The sequence below is a fragment of the Bacillus rossius genome, chromosome 13 (genome assembly GCF_032445375.1).
Source record: "Bacillus rossius redtenbacheri isolate Brsri chromosome 13, Brsri_v3, whole genome shotgun sequence".
NCBI classification, from domain to species: Eukaryota; Metazoa; Arthropoda; class Insecta; order Phasmatodea; family Bacillidae; genus Bacillus; species Bacillus rossius.
The window spans coordinates 16,514,835-16,539,516 of record NC_086340.1 but is presented as its reverse complement, the minus strand read 5'-3'; the positions used below and the strand labels follow the sequence as shown (position 1 = coordinate 16,539,516).

The following is a 24,682-nucleotide window of genomic DNA, read 5'->3' as shown; positions in this document are numbered from 1 at the left end:
TAACAGTAAATTAAAAATAATAATGGGAGTAATTTTTTAAAATTTAATAATATTATTTTATTGTTTGAGGTATGATCTGTAAAGTATTTGTTATTTTTACAGAAAAATACATTTTTTTTCGCTACGATCCCTATTCCTTCTTTGCCAACACACAACGCTATAAAATTTATTTGGGAATTCAGAAAAAAAAGTATTAAAAAATCCTGTTGCATATGTTAACTGAAAAATGCTCGAAAAAGTGACGTGTTTTGCAAATCACACAGCCTCATGTTATGGTATATTCTGTGTTCACCGCGCCATGCAATGCTCGCCATGTTGATATTTTTTTTATTCATTGGCTCGCTGCGCATTTAAATGAGAGCTATATATATTTTTTTATATATCTGCTCCTCCACAACCGACGTATCGATTCCCAAATCGATTCCCGTATCGATTCCCAAATCGATTCCCAACCACGTGGACTGACCAAGTCAGAATTGTTGCTGTTTTCCGCTGTCAGCAGGGGCGGCCGGTTTACCTGTGTGAGTCACAAAACGAAAGAAAAACACCGTTAGTTACTGATCCCCATTCCACAACTAAAAAAAAAAATATCGTTATTACGTGAGCTACAAAATATTTCTACCGCAATTCATTGCAAGTCTCCAAGTGTTTAGAATTTAATTTTTTTTCACAACTTAAACAAAATACTACGTTTAAATAACACTAGTCGAGTTTCACAAACACCAAAATATATTTCACGTGTTGAGAATCTATGCTTAGGAATTTTTTTTCAATATTCATCCCGTAATTATTGATACCAACAATTCAAAAAATAAATATTTCAAATCTTTTTTCAGAACAAATAAGTTTGAATATTTCAATACAGCAAGACATTATGATTTAGATATGAAGGTTCTGGTAAAATCATGTGCGTTTAAAAGTAACCTTCCGTTTAGTTGTAAAGTTGAAGCAATTAACTGAATCTCACCACAAACAGTTACATGTCAAGCCCTATTGGTTTTGCATTCGGTCAATTATAAGTAAACATTTCTTAAGTAGAGATAAAGCATGCAAAAAATCTACTGGCTATTTTAAAAAAAAAAACTTCACGAGGAGTAAAAATATACTAAATTAGTTAGCACAAGTATATAGCTGTTGCTGGTAGCCAATTTAAAGCTCGTTATTTTTCTACTTGGCTGCTTATGAAGCCATTCAGGTACTATGTTATTTGTGAATAATGTAATATTAAGTAAAGCTTTTGCGTTACTTACAAAAAAAATCTTAGTTATGTAAATATTCTTTCCCGAGAGGTACGATAAAACTCGACCAAAGTTTAAAAACCAGTCTCTGATTATTGCCTATATTAATAACTTGAAATCGTGTTGCTAGAACCTAATCTGTGAAATGTACACATCAAACTTGAAACATGTCAACTAGGTCAACAGTGTGCTCTTACGTGGTCTCGTTGTGCACAAATAAGAGTTACTAACTACACCATCAACTGTGCACCATTCCATCAACACCATTGCTCACGGTACACAAAAACACATTAGAGAGGAAATTTTAATGAGGTCAATTCGCTTACATCTCTAACAAACAATATGTCAAACCGTATACTAGTTAGTATTCTGTATACTATTTTTGTGCGTACACAAATCCGACTTAAAAATATGTTAATAAATTAATACATTTCCGATAAAAAATATTCAAATTTTTGTTTAAACACTTGTCCTGTAGTTTTCTATAAGATAGATTTTTATTTTTGGAAATGCAAGAAAAGAGAAATCTGTGTTATCAACCTGCCCATAGTTAAATTATGAATCCGTGTGTTTAGATTTGTTTTTGTGTAATACCATTGTTGCTATAAATCTTGAAAATAAGGTAAATTTTTAAGGGAACTGTAATATTGTACAAAATATATATCCTTTTTGTCTCGCGTATTCTCCCTGTCCTAAGTGTTTAATTTAAAATATTTTTAGGGCTTTAATGGGGGAGTAAACTAAATTATTTTGTTTTCTTAAATTCGCGTTTTCTCTCATGATTTTAAATACATTTTTAAATACCGGGAAATTTATTTTAAATAATAGTTCATTTAAATGATTCAAGAAAAAAAATTTTAAGCAAATTCTTTACTATAACTTCTATAGAGCATGCAATTGTATTTTTTATTTTTGATTTATTATTCTTTTTTAGGAATATTATTCAATCAATAAAAATTAGGTTTTCTAGAAAGCCTACGAAACTGGTGTTTAAGGGGTTAAGAATAATCAAATTTTCTAAATTTCCCTAAACATTACATACAAGTGGTTTATTCAAATTTATATACCACACGATTTCATGTTCTTAATTCGTTTGGATTTGAAATATTAATTAGCATTTAAGGTTCTCAAAACCATGAAATAGCAATTATTTAAGTGGTACAAAAGTTTTTTTTATTGTTTTTCATTTAAAAAACTAACTTCCAAAAATACAATATCATAAATGCATATTAATTTAGGATTCCACGTCCTTAATTCTTAGCACAAGTCAGTGATTATACTAATTCAATATATAAATTACTTCTATTTTTGAATTTTGCTCTTTAGGTGTGTAAGTAGTATCAACGAATTTATAAATAGCAAACAAATAATTCTGAACTTTTACCATGGTACTGAAAGAAAGCAAAACACTTGGAGACTATTGTATACTAATGAATAATATTATGTGTCCGATACGATTTGAACTCAGAAATATTTGCTTGCCGGCGCCTCAAAAGAAACAAAAAGCTCATACACCTGCGTATGTCGTACACGTTTCTATTGTTGTCAAATGACGCGATAACTTATCTATCAGAAATATATAGATTTAACATAATCTTCCGTGAATTTATCGAATAAATTACGTAGCATTTAAGTTGATACATTTTTCTGTCACAAGTAGTGTAATTATTCTTATGCATACAGTAATTATTGAAAGTAGTTTATACTTGTTAGTTTCTACCTTATTAAAAGTTTTCAAAGTTTATACGCATAATACCAGGTAGGACCTACAACTTTAAATTCAAATGTTTACTAGCGTGTATACGAATTAGCATGTACAGTAGTTTTATAAAAAGCTCTTTGCAGCATGCTAAAAAATGCAAAACATTTCAGCCGTTAGAGTGCATAAGCTTTTTATTCGGCATTCACCAGCAAGAGCGAAACGTACTTAATATTCACAGCAGCTTAAATACCGTCATGCCATACCAAATGATCATGTAATTCTAGCAAAGGCTAAGCAATCCAAAAAGCATTAGCTATGTACAGCAGTGAATTTTGTGTGAAAAACACGTTATTAAAGTGCACACCAACAAAAATAAATTATTATAAGATTTGAAGAACCAAAACTGTTGGAAACATGTATTTTAGGATGAAATTTTTAAAATACTTTACGACATAAAGCAATAGGTATAATTATTTTTAAATGTTACTACCTGCTTTTTATGTTCCGCCTTTCAATGGAACAGAATGGGACCTTTCTGATCCAGCAAATTTGACACTCAACTAATAATTTAAAACTAAATACTAACCTAATCGTTATTTTTAAATACCGAGAACTCTAATGTACAATAAATTTCTATATTGTGCCATATGGTACCAAATGAAACCTGCTAAACAACAAACTGCAGTGTATCAATAACTTTAATGTAGTATTATATCAATTAATAACATTTATCTAATCAAATTTGCTGTATCAGATTAAATGACTGACCTTTTTATAATTAAAAAAACATTGATGTCACCTCCAACAATGTGTAAATTTTTTCGTTTATGAAATGAAGTTAAAATTAGCGAATTTTAAGTTTAATTACCAACATTACTGCATAAAACTGAAAGTTTCACTTGGAAAAACAATAACATTAAATTAAAGTTGGTACTCTTAGTCATTTTATATAGAGATTCACTTAAAATCATCATATAAACTATGAAGAATTTTTATAACATGGCAGGTCACACAGTTCATAAAAATATTACAACATATTTTATAAGATTTTTTTGACATTAATAATGTGTAACACCATAAAACTGCATACACTTTAGAATATGATCGTTCATTGTTGTTATTAATTGTATGAAAATATTTTAAAATATTAGCAGGAAATATCGTTTAAAATAAAAAATAAAAAATTCTGTTTATATGATGTTTTGTCATTCGAAAATTCACATACGATTGCCTTTTTATAACTAATTTAAGAAAAAATGAATTTTGTTAAATTATTCAAGCAATTAATTACAGTAAAATTATTTTTATGTTCATCATGATCTAGTGTATAACATGATAGTTTTGTTTTTCTTTTGAGAAGAAAATATTTGCAAATTATGTTTATTTTTAAAATGTGGAACAAGGAATAAAGATGATTTTTTACACAAAAGACTTAAACAAATTTATATATTGCAAAACCTTCTTTTGTAATTTAATTACATGAAACTTTAATTTTAATTCAAATAAAATAATAAAATTTTGGGTGTGGCATATTTAAAGTTATCTAATTAGTCCTCGTGTTAAATTTAAGATAAAACTTCTAGAAGTGGATAAAAATGCAGTTTATAATTAATATTTTCATTGCATAACCAAAACAGTGAATATTGAATGTAACAACTACAAAAAAAGCTGTGATTTTCACAAAAAAAAGTGAATTTTAACTATGTTGCACTTTATTTTTATATAAGCCTTGTTTTTGTACGTAAAGAAAAGGTGAATTTGCATTTTTTCACAAAGCGTGTGTGTTGTAAGAAAGTATATCATGCAGATAGACAGAAAGAGAGGCATTACAAAATAAGAATTTCCCATAGTCTGATAGGAATTCTGCAAATGACATGTGCATTAGTTATAGAAGTAAAAATGTCTTTGCAACTAAACTGAAGCTTGAAAGATACACCTCTAAAAGTAAAACTAACTATCGTAGTTTGTTCCTAAAATATATCATTCATAATATAGTACAATTCTCTATGAACGAAACCACTTGCATTTCAAAATTATTTACGCAAACTTACTAGAAAATTACTTCTCAAATTAGAATATGCAATATGCTTGACGTCTTTATTAATGCAGATGAAATAGGTACAAACAGTCAATCTATTTAAATTCTGGAAGATAAGTATAATAAGCTGTAAACTGATCAAGAAGTGGCTAATAATAATCTATTTGCAGGTGCAGATAATTTTATCCTAAAAAGAAATATTACAGCACACAAGTTCTGGCATAACAAACGTGCAGGTAGAAAGACGGCACAAATATTAAATGTCAGCAATATTACTGAGAAAAATCAGCACTAAACTGAAGACAGGTTAAATAGTGATAACTTCAACCGTATTAAGTTTATAATGTTGATGTCTGAGCAACATACATTTCAGAAGAAATACGTATTAACTTTTTTTCTCATTTTAAGTTTTAGTTAAATAATCATACAGACCATTTAGTCTAGGTGCTTTGAAACCCCACGAAGTTCTAAACGTTACAGACATTTAAAGAAATGTATAAAGATCGGCTCCAGATTTTAATTTACTTAAAAACTTAATGTTAATGTACAATTCAGCATAAATTCATGAAATTGCTTAAAATGTAATATCTGGATATTTCTTTAGCGCAAGTGTGTGTGTGTCGCACCTGTGTTTCCGTGCCATGTGCGTCTCTGCCTGAGGACGGGAGCAGATAGCAGTTCCCGAAACGTCGCTTGTTTCTGTTTAGGTAAAACTATTGTATTTGTTTGTTTTTTCGTTTTGTCATGTTTTTTGTCTCGCTTCAACTGTTGTGCTGAATTATTTTGGGTTTCAATATTTTTGTGTTGTCATCATTTGTGGGGATTTTTTCGTTCTCTTAGTACATTTTTCTTTGTTTTTTCTTTGTTTGCTGACCATATTCCTGTTTCGGAATATTTTGTGGTGTTCATATCCTTGTTGACAACAGCAATTGTTTGCTTAATTTTGTGTGTTTTTTGTATATTTTTTTGAGTATTTTTATTTTTATTTTTATTTATTTATTTTATTTATTAGTTTTTCTTCAACAGAAAAAGTTCTTAGCAATGGCGTATGTCCAAAAACTTACATCAAGTCATGCACTCCCATTGCACAAATCTTTTAAAGATAACGTGTGTGTGTGTGTGTGTATCAGTGCTGCGCTGCAAAAATAAGCTTCATGTTTATATCACAAACAAAAATGGATTTTACAAATCGGTAATTGAAGCAATTATTGAGTTGATAAATAATTTTGCTAACCAAAGCGAGTATATCACTGAGAGTTAATCTGTCAGAAATTATAAGCCTTATAAACGAAGTTTGGTCTGTTATGATAAAACTTTTTTTTTCAACGAGAATTTAATGCCCTCAGTACCACTACGAGTTTGGAGTAATATGTATTCTGTAACTGTTCAAAATAGGTATACTAATGATAATTATTTTATAGGCTTATACTTGTTGCCCGAACTTTATCTTGAAGACGCTTCTTTTAGCGCGCTATATTGATTTATTTTTTATTGATATTATTATTTTTAGAATTATCGTGTAAGCAATAAGTATTATTAAGCGAGAAACGAAATAATGTATCGTTAAGAAACGTAAAGATTTTATTTTTTTAAGGCCTTCGGAAATTTCAAAAGGAATTAATTTTGCTCCAAAAAAAATTGGAATCAATATTTTTATACTATTACAACGATTATTCATTTGAAATTTTAAGTCTGTAGATCTAATAGTTCCGCAGATCTCGTGATGAATAAGTCAGTGAACCTGTTTTACTCCTATATATGTATGATTTGCACTGCTTGCATTTAGTTATGTGATTTTACTTTGATATATATTTTTTTTGAAATGGATAAGTAATATAAAGGAATCAGTAACGTATAATTTTATGTTTTTAAGAGATTTCTCAGTAACAGAATGATTTTATTGAAACGCCAGTCTTCGATTCCAGATGCTCAGAGGAGGTATCTAGGTGTGCGTTATGCCAGCCCTTCGTGTCTTAATTACTGCCAAATCAACTTCTGAGCCTAACACTAAGAAGCCATCCCGAGGAAGTGACATCATTATTTCAGTAATATTTCCAATAGATAGAGAGAAAGATTTAAAGAAAAAGAAAAAAAGAAAGTACGCAGAGACAGCTGAAGGAAAGAGAAGCGATACGGAAGAGACAAATGCATTTTTTTTTCCGTAAGGGAGTGCACGAGACAAAGATGTAGCTTTTTCGCACTTACGTTCTCGTCGAAGATATCCGCCGATTCGACCTCGGCGTGCCCACAATCAACACCAGAGGCGGCGGGCGAGAGGCTACTTACATCTTCGTCGTGGTCGAACGCGTTGAACACGTCGTACGGTAGGCAGGAGAGCAGGTCGATAATGAACCACGACTTGAGGTAGTTCATGCGGATCACTTTGGGATCGGACACCACCTCGCCGCCGGGTCCCACGAACGTCGTGTGGAAGTTGAGCACGATGTCGATGAAGAAGATGACGTCGACGATGGAGTCGACCACCAGCAGCGACACGTCCTCGGACGTCTTGTTCTTGAAGGCGACGTTGTAGGGAACCATGATGGCCGTGTAGAAGGTGAGGCACAGGATCACCCAGTCCCAGATGGCCTTGAAGGCGCAGTAGTGCAAGAGGATGTGCGGCGGCGTCTTGGGCGCCTCCTGGCGGTACTGCGGCAGCACGTCCGAGTTCAGGCTCATCATCTGCAAGCACCACCAAAAATCTCCACGCATCCATAACACTCCATCCAACAAAAAATATCCATATTTTCTGAGTTCAGGCTCATCATCTGCAAGCATCAACAAAAATCTCCACACATCCATCAACACTCCATCCAACGAGAAACTCCACATATTCTGAGTTCAGGCTCATCATCTGCAAGCACCAACAAAAATCTCCACGCATCCATAAACACTCCGTCCGACAAGAAACTCCACGTCTTCTGAGTTCAGGCCCATCATCTGCAAGCACCGACACAGATCTCCACGCATCCATCACCACTCCATCCAACAAGAAACTCCATGTCTTCTGAGTTCAGGCTCATCATCTACAAGCACCGACAAACATCTTTCACGCATCCATCAACACTCCATCCAACAAGAAACTCCACATCTTATGAGTTCATGCTCATCATCTTCATGCACCAACAAAAATCTCCAAACCTCCATCACCACTCTATCCAACAAGAAACTCCACGTCTTCTGAGTTCATGCTCATCATCTCCAAGCACCGACAAAGATCACCACGCATCCATCACCACTCCTTCCAACAAGAAACTCCACGTCAGATGAGTTCAGGCTCATCATCTGCAAGCACCGACAAACATCTCCACGCATCCATCAACACTCCGTCCAACAAGAAACTCCATGTCTTCTGAGTTCAGGCTCATCATCTGCAAGCACCGACACAGATCTCCACGCATCCATCAACACTCCATCCAACAAGAAACTCCACATCTTCTGAGTTCAGGCTCATCATCTTCACGCACCAACAGAAATCTCCAAACCTCTATCACCACTCCATCCAACAAGAAACTCCATGTCTTCTGAGTTCAGGCTCATCATCTACAAGCACCGACAAACATCTTTCACGCATCCATCAACACTCCATCCAACAAGAAACTCCACATCTTCTGAGTTCAGGCCCATCATCTTCACGCACCAACAAAAATTTCCACGCATCCATCAACACTCCATCCAACAAGAAACTCCACGTCTTCTGAGATCAGGCTCATCATCTTCACGCACCAACAAAAATCTCCAAGCCTCCATCACCACTACATCCATACCGGGTCCATACCGGGTATTGATATTATCTTTGAAAGATTTGTGCAATGGGAGTGCATGACTTGATGTAAGCTTTTGGACATACGCCATTGCTAAGGGACATACACCATTGCTATTGCTTAGCAATGTCGTATGTCCAAAAGCTTACATCAAGTCATGCACTCCCATTGCACAAATATTTCAAAGATAATTTCATACATATTCTTGGACATGCTTCACTGCAGTTTTGCACTGTTTTTCATAGAAAAAAATTTCAAGCATGCAAAATTAATGAATAAAAATGAAAACTATAAACCCATAGAGAACAAGCCTAAAACAGCTATGTCAGAAAAGATAAACACAACCATGTACCTAAACATCAGCTGCGCCAGGTGAGGTGGTCGAACATACATAAACCCCCTCTCTTCTTCGGTGTCCGACATCAGTCAGTTCGTAGCTGATGACGGGAACATATGCCTGTCCCCGAAACGTCGCAACTGTTTTTTTTTTCAAATGAAACCTGCTGTGTTCGTCGGTGCTGTCGTCGTTGTGTTGTCCATAACATCTGATCATCTCCATCGTTGTGTTCGTACATATTTGCTGCGTTGACCAGAATTATTTTTTTTGTACGTCTGCATTTACCTTTATTGCTGAAACGTCTCGTAACTGTTGTTATTTTTTAATCATGACTAAATTCCTTCCACGAAATTCTTGTGCTATCGGGGCTTTCGACGTTGTGTTGTCCATTATACCTGTTTAGGCACAGCGTTGTGTTTATCTGTTGTTTTTTTGGCAATAGCTGATTTTGGGTCTTGTTCTCTGCGGGTTCGTGTTTTCATTTTTTTTTTAAATTCTTTATTTGCGTTCTTGAAAAGAAAATTCCCGTGACAAACAATGCGGAAAAAACTGCGACCGCGTACGTCCAAGAAGTTATCTTGAAAAAATAAATAAATAAAAATTTCCCCTCCCCCGTGTCGCATGTCACATGGAAAGCGACGCGTGTCACAGCGGCGCGCGGGCCACAAAGGCAGGCAGGTCTGCGTGATTGGCGGGCGGATCGCGGGGCCGGATTTAGGGGAGGGCAACCGGGGCGATAGCCCCGGGGCCTCCACAAACGGAGGGCCCCCACAAACGGACTCATACAAAAAGGACTATGGAAAAGACCAATCTCCGGAACTATTTTACTACCAAATTCTAGCAGATCAAAATTTCAGAGCTACATTTCCAAACCTTGAAATTGCATTGAGAATGTATTTGGTTTCGATGGTTTCAAATTGCACTGGAGAGCGCTCATTTTCAAAAATGAAAATTATAAAAAAATAGGCTCCGAACCACGATGGGACATAACCGTTTATCGAAGCTTTCTCTCCTGAGCACTGAAAGTGATTTACTCCGGGAATTGGCGATTCAGCGAAATCATCAACGATTTTTCGGCAAAAAAAGCTCGGAAGGTTCCGTTCATTAACATTAAAATTTAATTTCATATGATTCTTGTCTCCGATTATATTTATGTATTTTTTTTTAAATACTAAGAGAATATACTTGATTTCAAAATAAATTATCTATTTGAAAACTCGAATGAAAAAAAATTGTTCGTTTTATTTGGGAAATAATTTGGGGCCAGGGGGCCTCCGCTCCTCTGTTGCCCCGAGGCCTCCAGACCTCTGAATCCGGCCCTGGGCGGATGTCGCCTTCTGACTCACGTGCGCCAGGTGCGACTGCTTGGCGGTGTCCTTGATGTTGGGCAGGTGCGACGAGAACTGCGACACGAGCACGGAGCGGCTCCGGGTCACGGAGCGGGCCAGCTTCGCGAACTTGCTGAGCCCTGCGGGACGCCACACACACCGTCAACTAGAGGGGGCGACTGAATTGTTGCCCCTTGGAAGGGCAGCCCTTCAGGATTTTTCTGACAGTGGTTAGTTTGTAAAGTGACCTAACCTAAACTAACCTAATCTAACGTTACCTAACCTAACCTAACCTAACCTAACCTAACCTAACCTAACCTAACCTAAACCTAAACTACCCACTGTCGGAAAAATCCTGAAGGGCTGCCCATCCAAGAGGCAACAATTCAGACAACCTTTCAAAAACACCACTGTCAGAAAAATCCTGAAGGGCTGCCCATCCAAGAGGCAACAATTCAGACAACTTTTCAAAAACACCACTGTCAGAAAAATCCTGATGGGCTGCCCATCCAAGAAGCAACAATTCAGACCTTTCAAAAACACCACTGTCAGAAAAATCCTGATGGGCTGCCCATCCAAGGGGCAACAATTCAGACAACCATTCAAAAACACTACTGTAAGAAAAATCCTGATGGGCTGCCCTTCCAAGGGGCAAGTTTTCAGGGTTATTTAAACACTTAAAGAAACATGTTTTCAGAAATTGGATGGGCTGCCCTTCCAGTCGCTGTACAAACAAACCATTGCCAAAAAAATCCTGAAGGGCTGCCCATCCAACAGGCAACAATTCAGCTCCCCCAACTAGAGGTGTAAAAGTAACGAAAAAAAGCGTACCCGTATGTATTCGTTACCATAACAATTATTTACTCGTTACTATCGTATCGTTACGTTACTCGTTACTTCTGATACCGCATATAATGCTATGTTATGTTACAACAACGAATCTAGTCGTATTGCGTACGCGTACAGTATGACGTCGCGTAAATAACAATAATTCGAATATAAACAATTAACAATATTTGATAATTAACAGTTTTTGTTAACCAAGAAACAATTAAATCTCATTAGAGCGGCTTTATTATATTATATCTTTTAAGATGAGAACAAAAAATAACGTGAAAATACGCGATAATAAAAAACAAATCATACATATTTCTAATTTGTAAAAAATACTTGCTTACGTTGTTTCTGTTCCAATCTCAAACTTTGTCTACACACACAATACCTTTAATAAACAGTAAAAAAACTTGAACGACGAATTCTGTAACATACGTTTTTAACTTCATCGAATAAGCGCGCGCATGCGTAAAACGTACCAAAAATGCGAGTAACGAAATGCATTCGTGTGTAACGTTTCGTTGCTCGGTACTAGATGGCGCACCCGTTACTCAGTACCGAATACATACGGTTTGCTACAGCTCTACCGTCAACACGACCAAGGCTTTCACATCGACGGAAACCTTGAAGCAGCTTGGCTTCTGGGTTGCAGCCGCGTCCTTGGCAAAATGATTCACCGACGTTTTTCGGTCGACATTGCAGTAGCCATCATCAGGGAGCAGTTACCTACTAGAAGAGACCGGAAAAAATTCGCGAATTCATTTCGCAATAGGCTAAAATCCAAATCGTTATACCTCAGTGCTGCCTCTGCTATTGGTTCACAACTCACCTGGAGGACTCTGGGTCAATGAGAAACACCCAACCGAAGCTTTATCGAATCACAGGCTGCTACGCTGGGACGTCTCACAAGACAGCAGTCAATGAGTGGGTGGCATTTGACCGAGTGTACGTAGAACTATGGAGTTTATCCTAGAGGTCACTGAACCCACGAATTTTTCCGGTCCCTACCTACTAGTGGTGGGATGTTGGCTGCCCTGGATTCCACTCTCCCTCTCGACCACGGTCATGTACACAAGGTCTGGCAACTTCCTATCCTTCCCACTCTTTAGAAATCCTCAAAACATAGCTCCACGTCCAACACCAGACAGATCTCCCCTGATTGAAAAATACAGCCCAGCCAATCGGAAGAAAGGAGGGCTCTGATTGGCCCACAGCTGCAGCCAATCAGGAAGCACCTTCTCCTCAGGCCAGAGAGTATGTAAAGGCAGGATGACTTGTAAGAACCTCAGTAGGTAACCTGCTCCCTGATGATGACGACTGCTATGTCGACCGAATAGTCGGTGAACTATTCGCCAAGGACGCGGCTACAACCCAGAAGCCAAGCTACTTCAGACAATGGCCGCGAAAGCCTGCGAACATTATCAACAAAACCTTTTTCAAGCCTCAGCCTCATCTCGGTGTTTTTTGTTGTATTTTATTTTTTACTAGTTTCAGATATTCAAGAAGAAATATTTTGGAAATATACCCAAGAATCTAGCATTTTTTTATTGTTTATTTAAAAAAAAAACTTTCGTTAAAGCATTTTTAGCAATTAATTTTTACTAGTTGCAGATATTCAAGAAGAAATATTTTGGAAATATTACCATGAATCTAGCATTTTTTTTAGTTTATTTTTAAAAATATTCCTTTCGTTAAAGCATTTCTAGCAATTAATTTTTACTAGTTGCAGATATTTAAGAAGAAATATATTTTTTAATATACCCAAGAATCTAGCATTTTTTATTGTTTATTTTTTTAATCATTTAGTTAAAACATGTTCACACGTTTTGAAAACACACTAATAAGTTAATCAAAAAAAAGTCATTGAACGAAGGAGTGGTAAGTAATTTGTTTAATGTTAGCTTTTAACACAGCTTAATAAATGTTGGAAAAGAAATAGCTACACAAAATTTTGATGTTGCTGTCTCGAATCGGTTCTCAATATGCGAATAAGGCCGGTATTCCAAACCTTTCGGGTAAAGTATTATTGGGTTACAGCTGTGACCTAACTCATGGGCCGTATTCTGGAACGTGTCCGAACGGTATACCAGTGAGGGATCAGATCGGCCACCGTTTTAAAAAAAACGGCTCCCTACGCGAGGCTATAAAACTGTTTCCGACGCATTCTAGCGGACGTTTGGCGGTCATCGATACAATTGTTATGGCCAAAAATCCTAGAGATGGGTAGTACGAATTAAATGGAGTTATTCTAAATTTCTCAAGTATTATATTATATATTTTTTAAATCAGTGAAAGGTCTTCAATCCACCATCATACAGGTAATGTTCAGATTTTTTTTTAAAGGTGAATCCCGGCACAGTTGACCTTGACCATTATGTTTTGGCATTACCGCGCTGCGTGTGTTTTTGAGTTACTCCCCCGGGTTTTATCGTTAACGTCAGTTCAGTTGTCTTTTTTTTTTTTTTTTTTTTTTTAGTCAAGTGTTTTCCTTTATTCTACCGGGCTATGTTTCACGGGTAAATAATTTCGGCAACGAATATTTTTTTGAAGACGACTAGTGCTCATTTAAACAGGGTATGATTTTTTGTTTTTTGTTTTGGTATTTCTGTCGACACGTGTGGACGTTGGACAGTCCGGTGACTGGAGACCGTCGCCGGATTGAGAGACCTTCCGCCGTGAAGGGAAGCCTTCATTTCACAGACGAGAGAGCCACACCCGAAGTTCCACGAAGTTCATGCTCGCTTTTTTTTTCACCCGTACCACAACAGGTGTATTTATTTGGGATGTAGCTTACTCGTACGTCATTCACCGTTCTATCTCATTGTATAAACCGATGTGGCATTAAATTGGGTCGTTACCACAACGCCGAAATACCACAACGCCGAACGTACAATAACGCCGAATACCATAACGCCGAATTCCAAATTGACCACAACGCCGACGACCCGAAAACTGCTGTGTACCACAACGCCGAATGACCACAACGCCGAATGACCACAACGCCGAAAAATGTTGCTTCGGGAGTGCCACATGAGCAAACTGAAAACAACTTAATGAATTTATGTGTGTTTCTTAAAAGTACCTTAACGCCGGAATACCATAACGCCGAATCGGTAATTGACAATAACGCCGAATTAAAAGTTGACGATAACGCCGAAATCCAAATTGACCATAACGCCGAATCCATACTTGACCACAACGCCGAATCCGTATTTGACCACAGCGCCGAATCCGTATTTGACCACAGCGCCGAATCCCAAGCGTGTTGCCTACCAGCCAGGAACCTAAACGCAGTATTTGGAAACTTATTTTATTTATAACGAAAGCAGCAAAGTTTAGAATCTTATCTGTAGTTGTAAAGTGGCACAATTAATTAAAATAAATTATAATTGTCAGTTATTATATGAATTGTTAGCGAAAATTAGTAGCCCCGGATACTTGGTGATCGCAATAGTGATTTATAAAATCATTCCTCTCGATCTGTCTCCTCAGTTACTGCTTCGTTATCATTTCACTATAGCATTTAAACTCACTTCCATGTATCATTATTATCCCCCATGCCTAAGTTTCATTGTGCACTGTGGAGGTACAAATATAACTGAAGTAGCTATTCAAACGCTTGGAAAACATTTAAGTCTTGCAAGATGACTACATAAAATAATTATGCATTGTATTAAGGTGGTTTGGACGCAATAATAGTTGTAGTTTTATATTTGTACCAAACAATGTCAAACTTTTAAACATTGATTCCGGTTTTCAATGGTTTCCCGAAAGGCTAATACTGAAATGGCGCGGTTGAGATATTCGGGCGTTTTAGGGTCTTGAAAATTACATTTCATAAATTCCTTACATATCGCAGGGGTTTCTGAATTTTTTCATGTTAAGAATAAATCTTGTTCTAGCCGCAAATGCGTACTTAACTGCGATATAAATGTGTTTAACAAAATAAAAAAATAAGCATATTATACCTAAAAATTTTATCTTGCACCATTCGTATTTATGTTACAGATTTTACTAAAGTATAATTAGCGAACATATTTTGCTGTTTTTTTTCATTCCCAGGGGCTTTATCTTGAGCCTAGCATAGATATAATTTAGTGTGATTGCAATAAATAATAAATTAAATATTATTTACTTGGCTACTGTAAATTTTATGCACCTAATTATAAATTTATCTTATTAAAGCGTAGCAACGAATTTGTAAAATAGCATGTATGTAAACTGATAAAGCTAGAGTTAGGTCCCGTTCGTACGTTTACTGCGTTCAAGAAAGGTAATTGGTTTGTGCATGAGCTCAAGAACAAACTATTCTCTATACCGCGAGGGTAAACGTTGCTTCCGAAGAGCCCGCTAGAATGCGTGGAGTGCTCTGCTAGGAGGTGCTTGGAGCGGCCAGTGTGCTAAGGAAGGCGCGCTGTTGTCACTTACTCGTCTGTTCTTTTCCAAGTCAACGAAGAGCGCCGGAAAGTCCAGAACACAAAACGTGACAACTTCGTAGTCGACAGTGTGAATATTTATGTAAACTAAATATATGTATGTTCAGTTCGAAAGCGTAGGTCAGATATTCTATTGGGTTTGCCATAAATATACGTTGCCGTGATGCAGTAATTACTGTGCGTATAGTGAAAAATCGTTACGTTTTTCTAGTAAGGCCTGTTCTACAATGCAACGGTAACAGAACAGACGGGACCGAAAACGAAAACGGATCGTTGTTCCGTTCCGTCCGTATTTTTCTCTTTCTACAATTACACAGACCCGTAAGAAAAACAGCCAGTAAATAGCAAGCGTGACGTCACATAAAACTAAGAGTATCAAATTAATTACTTTCTAAATCCTTGTATTATATGTACGGTAGTATATCTGGAAATATAGAAATAGCCATTTGGAAAGGAATTCCGATATAATGGAAGGCATAACTATCCTCGCCTTACGTTTAAACATTTCCTTTTAAAGTTTTTCTCCATCTTGTCATATATATAGTAAATATTTTAACCATGAAAATCAGCAGTTCGTTAAAATTCGTCACGAAGAAAAACACGCAAAGAATACAAACACTTGTTTCCATTTTGTTTCTGTCAAATAAAAATATATTAATTTAACAAAAATAAATCAATTTTCAGTTGTAGGAATGAAAACACAAACGTAGCTTGAGAAAAGCAGTGAAAAAATAACGTGCTCATATTGGTCGAACGGAGCAACATAAACGGAAGAGCTCAGCATTGCTGAACTGGTCCATGCGGGTCCGTCTCCGTCTGCGTGCTCTTGTAGAAGCTCTGTTCCGTGGGATTCGTCTCCGTATCTGTGTCATTGTAGAATGGGCCTAAGATGTCTTAATAGTTCTGTTACAACAATGGGGTGAAGGAAACAATCGTACTGTCCCAAGAAGAAAACGTATGCTCAGAAGTCGAAACTTGAGAGTGCAGCTATCGTGCATAGTGATCCTGTAAAAGCAATAACGCTAAAATTTATTTTTATTTTATGGCCGTACTAATATAAATAAAATCCTGCCAGTCAGTCAGAAGTGATAAAGGCAAAGAATGTGTCGCAAAAGCATTACGGTCGTACAATTAGTATATCTAACTATTATTAAACATACGTTAGAAAATAGCGAATATGTTGCGGACATGTAGACATGTTATAGCTTTTTAGAAAATGTTTTAATGATAGCATTTTAACAGTGCAATATTTTTCAATGCATGTTATACATATTGTACTTACATTAAATAATATTTCCTTTAGTTTATTGTAAAATTCTTATGATGTTAATTTGATTAGGCTTTTATAAATTTACTTTAATTGGTGCATTTAATTCAGTTATAGTACTAACACCTGAAGAATATTTGGTGGTTCTGCAATTGACAAATCAGCCTCCATCCAAGGTAATCTGGGTTCGACTTGCGGTGGGGTGGACATCGGAATTTCCAACAAGAGATAGTGGCGTACATTGCCGGTGGTCGGTAGTTTTAATCGAGATACTCCCACGTCTGCCACCCTTATGATCCACCATTGTTAAATTCCCACCCCGTTTTATCTTTATTGGCGCTGATTATGTCGATTAAGTAGGTACTATAAACCTCACATTTACTAATGTATGCTTTAAAAATAAAGGACTTCATTGTTGTGTACTTCTATGCCATGTTTTTGTTAACATACAGCTCAGAATTATAAGAACAACTACTGAAAACTTCCTAGAATATCAGTGCAATGTGACTTACTTTCCAGTGTTAGAAAAACTGCCTCTGGACTGAATTTTAATTTGATTTATAACAACTAACCTTTAGCTATATTTATCTTATTTGTCTATATTTAATTTTTTTCAGGCAGTTTTAATAGGCCAGGCTATTGGTAAGCTGCTGTTTATTGGTGTCCGAAAACAAATACTGCTGTATAAGTGAGTAAGCAGCCAAGAACGGATTTAGATTTTTTTGGGCGGGGAGGGGGGGGGACCACGATTTGGACCTAGTATATCTATGTATAACTGTATAAGTCTTGTGCATATTTTACCCTTCTAGGAGTGAACTTGCACTCAAAAAGAGTTCGGTTTTCATCCCCGGTTCGGTCATATTAATTTCGGTTTTCCATTATTTCTCTATATCACTCCAGGCGCATAATGGGACGGTTCCTTAACAAATGCCATGCTTGATGATTCCTCCCAGCAGTCTCTGTCTGATGTGTAAGGTGTGTGCGCAATCATCTCGTCGCGGAGACGTAAAACTGTAGGAAATATTTAAATGCTATAGAGAAATAACTTTTTAGATTAGAAATAGAGTGCGAAAATTACTCATAATAAGCACAGCTTTAAATTTGAATTTATTAGATTAAATAACAGTGATTAGGCCTAAATTACAAAAAGGTAGAAGGTTAAAATGATGTGTGCTTTTAAAATTTGCAGTTAAATAGATACTAAACCAAATATTTGTCGGCAAAGGTATGAATGCATTTTGCTGTAATATTTCAAATTTTTATTACCTCTTGGAACAAAATGTTTTAAAATAGCGTGAGAAAAACAATCAATTGTGCGACATGAAGTCAAGCAAAATCTGAACTTACAATACAGCATGAATCGTAATTTAGTTTCTGTAGGTGTTGTATATTTAACATACTTACATGTAAATCACATATTTTATAAATATTCCGTGAAAGTTGAAAAAAAAATTTCCTCGAAGAACTGCCTTAAGTAAAAAAAAAAACAACTTAAAAATTGAATATGACTTGTCCCGAACCAAAATTAAAAATGACCACAACAATTAAGTATGTTGCTAATTGAAGTCAACCAAACACTAAAAAAAATTAGCTCAATTAAATTTATTTAACATAACCAAATACTTAAAACTAATTTACATTATTTTTATGTTGAAAATTAAACATAAAACTTTTGAAATCAATAATTTTGGTAAACTGCTTGAAATACTACAGTGACAACTAAGTCATTCAGCATAATGAGAGGAGTGCAAAAATAAGAATTTGAAGATATTTAAAAATATACAATGAAAATTTAAAAACAAAATTCTATTAAACATAGGTTAAAAAAAATATTTCAAAACATTGAATGTTGAAATATGTATCATTGTTTCCAATAAGGCACTATCATTTTTAAACAGTGGAAAAGGAATATTTGATGTAAACCATACACAAGTAAACATGGCTATAGCAAATATTGTAGTTCCTATTAAGATATTTGGCTATAGTTTCAGCCTTCGGAAAACTAAAAAAACAAATTCTAACAGCTAGATACATCGTAATTATTGCAACCAAACATTGCACAAACTTTCCCAGTCATTATAAATAACTCAAACAGGAGAAAACAAGGAAAAAACGTCCATTCAAAATTAGCAAAATAACATTGTCTCAAATGCGCTTACAACGTAGGTCCAGGCTAGGCCGCCAGAATGCGCTGCTGAATGTGTCGCCCGTTTTTTTGACGACTTTCCTATATTTTTCTTCTAAAATATTTGGTTGAACCATCCTCACACTACCATAAACCTGTTTAGGGACCTAAGTGTGGGGGAGGAGGTGGTACACGTCCCACATTGTAAACAAACAACGTCTACCATCAACTACTAAGTACTATAACTACTATTATAAACGTTCATTTAGTAGTGAGTCAACGATGTGTGGGATATTACAGACTATAGATGATAATACACACAGATTTACGCAATTACCGAATGCTGGTTGTGATCTGTCATACCACTGGCGCTAAACTACTAAATTCTTCCACCCTTGGTAACGTAAAAAAAAAATTGATTTTCATATTTGAATTATTATCACCTTGTAAACACCGCTCTTAAAGTGACAATAGATGGTTAATACCACTATGCAAGACTAATTTATATTCAAAGTCATCAACTACTGTCGCGTCATAAGCTTGGAACAGTTTACCGACATCAGATTAGTCATCCCATGGCTGAGGGGATGACACTGAAATTCCGCAAAATGTTTATTCAGATCTGTATAATTGTGGGTGTGAGTGTACATGAACGTAATAGAATTGTAATTTTTTATATTAGCACTAAGTCTGCCACTTAGGAGTGTTTTTGTGTATTTGTAACATTTATGTAATTGTATCGTTTGAGCATTGATTTTTAAATAACATATCAACAAAATGAAAGTGTATTTTAAATGTGTCCAGTGTAAGGAACGTTAGCATGCCCTCTGCGCTTTTAAAGACGTTCATAAATGAGATTGAATCACTGTAAAATCAGGTGTTGGAGTAGCGATATATATACACAAAATCATAAAAGTGACTGCCTTAGACTTTCTCATGCCAGGTAGGCATGAATACTTATCAGCAGAAGTACGCCATAAGCACAGGGATATTGCCGTTAGGGTCCTGTACAAGCCAAAAAATATATATGTATGTATATATGTACATACATATATATATATTCCATATACTAATTAAACTGAAGACTGTTCACGGTAAATTTAACACTTCTGAGCACCTGGTTACTTTTTTCTCTCGATCAATTTGTATCCTTTCACTACTCATTTATGCTAAATATTTATATTTTTCTATTCAAGATAGTCTGTTTTTTCAACCCAACAAAAATTATATGTTCGAAACCTCCACGAAATATAATCTTGGTTGTTATTCAAATATAAGTTATTTTCAAAGTGTCAACTTTACCGTGAACGGCCTACCTTGAAAATGAACTAACAGTTGTACGCAGGAATCCTAAATATTGCGCAACGATTTAAGGTGGCCGCCTGACAGCGGGTATTTTTTTAATGTTCGAGGCGTGGGAAGGGCAGGACAGCTAAGAGCGATACAGTCACGCGCATCAAGGTCCTAACGCCTATATCCGCCAGGCGGTCTTCTGACATGCAGCAACATTGTCGAAGACTCCCCTCTAAGGCAATTTCAGTGGGTATCCTATCATTTTATGACGAAATATTAAATATGAAGGTTTGTTGTACGTTCCTAAACCATTTTCAAGTCAGTGAAACTGTATTTTCAAACCTAAAATTGACTGTGAAAATAACCATTTTAGCCATTTTAAGTTTCCAAAAGAGGTTATTTATATAGAGGATTGTATAAGCAGGCAATGGTCTAGGAACACGTTTAACATATGTTAAGTGGTATTGGTAGCAAGTGCCGAGCACAAACGCGGTACACTTGTGTGATACGTGAACTGCTGAAGCTCTGCACAGTATTTATAGCGGCCGGTCTAAACGACCACCTTAAATAACTTCACGTAACTGGATATAATAACCCAAAGATAGCTATCATATGAATACCAGAAGAACCTCGTATTTTACAAAAAATTTCGAAAACGCAGCAATTATAAAAAAATAAAGAAATTATATTGTTATGGGTATATTTCAGCATATTGTCTATCGCACGTAATTTCATTCTGAATAATTTAATATTTTTTTTACTGATTGTATGCTCCTGTAACATGCATATTTAGTGTTTAACAAGCTGTTTTGACAAAAATATGCAAACTGTGCTTACAACTAATGTATACAGAATTAACGTTATTTATAATAAACATCAAACTGTGAATTTTTCACACTTGAACGCATTTAAGGGGCCCGCCTATTGCAACGCCCTTAAGTAGTTTCATTTGTATCCAGATAGTAAATTTTCTGAAATAGCACCCTAAACACCCCATTTTTGGCTATTTAGACGCGAAGTAAAGGTTTTTATATTGCGCCTGTTTTCTTGAAAGAAGTGTAGGTTTTTTCGTAGATAAACAGCATAAAGACACTTAACTAAATCTGTAAAAAAATTACTCTGACATGCTACAGTGCAGTTTAGGCACATGTAGGCGAGCTCCTTAGGGAAATGCCAGGTAGTTTTACAGTAGTTATAATTTTTTTAAAGAAAATATAGTAGGCTTATTGGTATTAAAGAATCTCTTATTATTTCTATACTATTATACAATTATGTATAGCCTATCTACATTATTTTATAACAATGAATCAAATAGTGTTTAAATTTATGCACCTAAAGAATTGTAAATATTGTTATGAAAATAGCCTAAAATGGTATAATACTTTTTTTGCAGACAAGTGGTGCTCTATTTGCAAAAAGCGTACATTTTAAATAAATACTTTATGTGTAAATTACGAACTACAAACTACTACACTTATTGAGACAAATGTTTAAGACGCTCGTCCACTCATAGGTTACTTGTGTGAATGAGACACTAAATCTATATACCGTCCTTATCCACGGTGCCTCCAACTCTGAGTCGCCCTTCACGTACAAGCAATTGAACGAGCATGCAGCGTTTTCATTGTGCAGCGTGTACCTACGGGACTTTAAGCGGTAACCATATCATTTTTGTTATAACTACGTAATTCTGAATCGAATAATATATTAGTAACACATCCGCACTGCAAGAGTGGAGGTTAGCTACAGCATTAGCCTCCCACAAAATCGATCCGGGTCCAATTTACTTCCAGATTTTCAACGAAAGTTGGCAATTTTTTTTCGGGATCTCGTGTTTATCCTGCCCATAATTCCCGGCGCTACTTCATATTTAATTTATTTCCTCAAATCAACTCTAAGGAGCTGACATTTCAAAGGCCGCCTACTCTTCTTGAAACCCTTGTAAAAACGTCGCATTTTCGAAATAAAAAACATTAAACCTGACCTTGAATTGTAAAAAAAAAATTATTATTTAAAAAATATATTTTATTTCGATCAATGTTCCATTTGCCCTATAAAAAATAAGAAAGTGTATAATTTTTAGCTTCACAGTTGCAAGAGAGTGCGCTTATCTTACGAATACAGCATTTCAATGCCTGGCAGGTAGGCAACACGTTATGGTTTCGGCGTTATGGTCATATTAGAATTTCGGCGTTATGGTCACATTGAGGTTTCGGCGTTATGGTCATATAATGGTTTCGGCCTTATGGTCATATAATGGTTTCGGCGTTATGGTCATATTGTAGATTCGTTGGTGGAATTCGGCGTTATGGTATTTCGGCGTTTTTGTACATTTAAATTCTCTTTCAGTATATTTAGTGACTTTCTTCTGAGTTTGTTTTTGTGGCAGTACTGCAATGAAATTTTTCGGCGTTAATGTATTTCGGCGTTGTGGTCATTCGGCGTTGTGGTACACAGCAGTTTTCGGGTCGTCGGCGTTGTGGTCAATTTGGAATTCGGCGTTATGGTATTCGGCGTTATTGTACGTTCGGCGTTGTGGTATTTCGGCGTTGTGGTGCGTCCCCCATTAAATTTTGCGGTCGATTAGGATAGGTAAGCAACATTATAAATACTTTAACACATTGTGGATGGTTGGTTATATCAGGTAAGTATGGCTACATTAAAAATACTGTAAAATCATTTTATGGTCCAGCGCTAGGAAACCGTTTACATGATTTCAAAGTATCTTTAATGTAGCTATCCTTACCAGATCAACCGTCCACAATGTTTTAAAGTATTTATAATGGTGCACCGCCATATTTATTTACAATGAACCAAAAAAAAAAAAAAACAACCGAAGATGCACGAACGGTAGGGACCGGAAAAATTCGCGGATTCAATTACCTCTAGGATAGCCTCCATTATCCTCTGCATTTCTCAAGTAAACACGCGTGTTCACTGGGTACCAAATTGTGAGGCGTCTCCACTGGGTAGCTTGTGATTCGACGCTTCTTTGGTCGACAGTCTCTCATTGGCCCAGAGAGCTCCAGTTAAACTGCGAGCCGACAGCAGAGAACCGGCGGAATCGTACACATGTTTGAATTTCAGCCTATCACGAAATTAATGCGCGAATTTTTTTCCGGTCTCTAACGATCGGGCGTTTGGCTGTCTCTAGTCTGTGTAAAAAGAAGGCTTCCCTTCCACCGGCGGTCGGTCGTCGGTGAAATGTTCAGAGGGGGGGGAGAGGGGTGGACCCACCGCCTTTGCTGTCGTCGGACTCGATGGGCTGCTTCAAGGCCGTGATGTCGCGGAAGGTGAGCAGGAACAGCACCACCAGGTCTCGCTCGTTCTTGATGGGCGCGATCTGCAGCAGCAGCCATAGCGGCGTCTCTGGAACAATCCCGAAGTACACGTTACCCCTCCCCCTCTCTTCCGTCCGCGAGGCCGAGCTACTGAACTTGTCATCCGCACAGAGATCAGAGAAAGTTACAGATGGAGCATGAGCTCTGAGCACTGCGGCCAGTTCGCTCACGTAAGAAGACGGCGGCCATTTGTTTACATGGCACATAGAAATGTGGTTCACTACATTCTCTTGTACACGATCTTTTTTCTCGAGTCAACAGTCTTTATTTGTTTGATATCCGTGCACTTTCCCACAACCATACATACATCACTTCTGAGAAAATGCGATTTTCTTCCTGTCACAATATGGCGGCGACCTGCTGCCCCCCTTACGTCCCATGGCTTCAGCAGAGATACCTATACAAACCGTTGTTTATGCTCCATCTGTAACTTTCTCTAATCTCTGTCATCCGCACGTCCAGCATCACGTGTTTGCTTTACTTTTATACGTATCGATGCTGCCAACTTACTATTAACACTTACAATTTGTTTTTAGAAAATTTATCTTGTAAAAGATTACCATTCTGAATCGACATCATGTGTTTATATATATATATGCTGCCAACTTACTATTAAGACTTACAAATATATATATATATATATATATATATATATATATACCCTATATTTAAAAAAAATATATCTTGTAAATGTTTACCATTCTGAAGATCATGGTCAAACAAACACTAAAATATTTAACTAAATACATCTTCAGGTTATACTTTATTAATCACTTTTATGTCTCAGATAATTTTTGTTACAACGAGTTCAAAACATTACACGGAAGCAGCTAAGGAACAACTTAACAAACTAAAAAAAAAAAAATCCCTTTCCGCACAGTCTACAGGGATAATTATATTTTGAAGTATATTTTTGTTCTGGAAATTTTTTTGAAACTTCTATAAACTCTTGGATCATTTTAAGAACTTAATGTAGTCT

At 36.2% G+C, this 24,682-nt stretch overlaps 1 protein-coding gene across 1 annotated transcript in view; it reads right to left on the bottom strand.

Moving 5' to 3' along the window:
• Nucleotides 1-24,682, bottom strand: part of LOC134538600 (potassium voltage-gated channel protein eag) — a 267,476-nt gene that overhangs the window by 30,338 nt on the left and 212,456 nt on the right. Inside the window, exons 7-9 of the mRNA XM_063380027.1 lie at nucleotides 23,600-23,731; nucleotides 10,426-10,547; nucleotides 7,265-7,660 (exon numbers count right to left, since the gene is read on the bottom strand). Of these exons, the coding sequence (XP_063236097.1) occupies nucleotides 7,265-7,660; nucleotides 10,426-10,547; nucleotides 23,600-23,731 (650 nt within the window). The remainder of the gene's footprint in view (nucleotides 1-7,264; nucleotides 7,661-10,425; nucleotides 10,548-23,599; nucleotides 23,732-24,682) is intronic.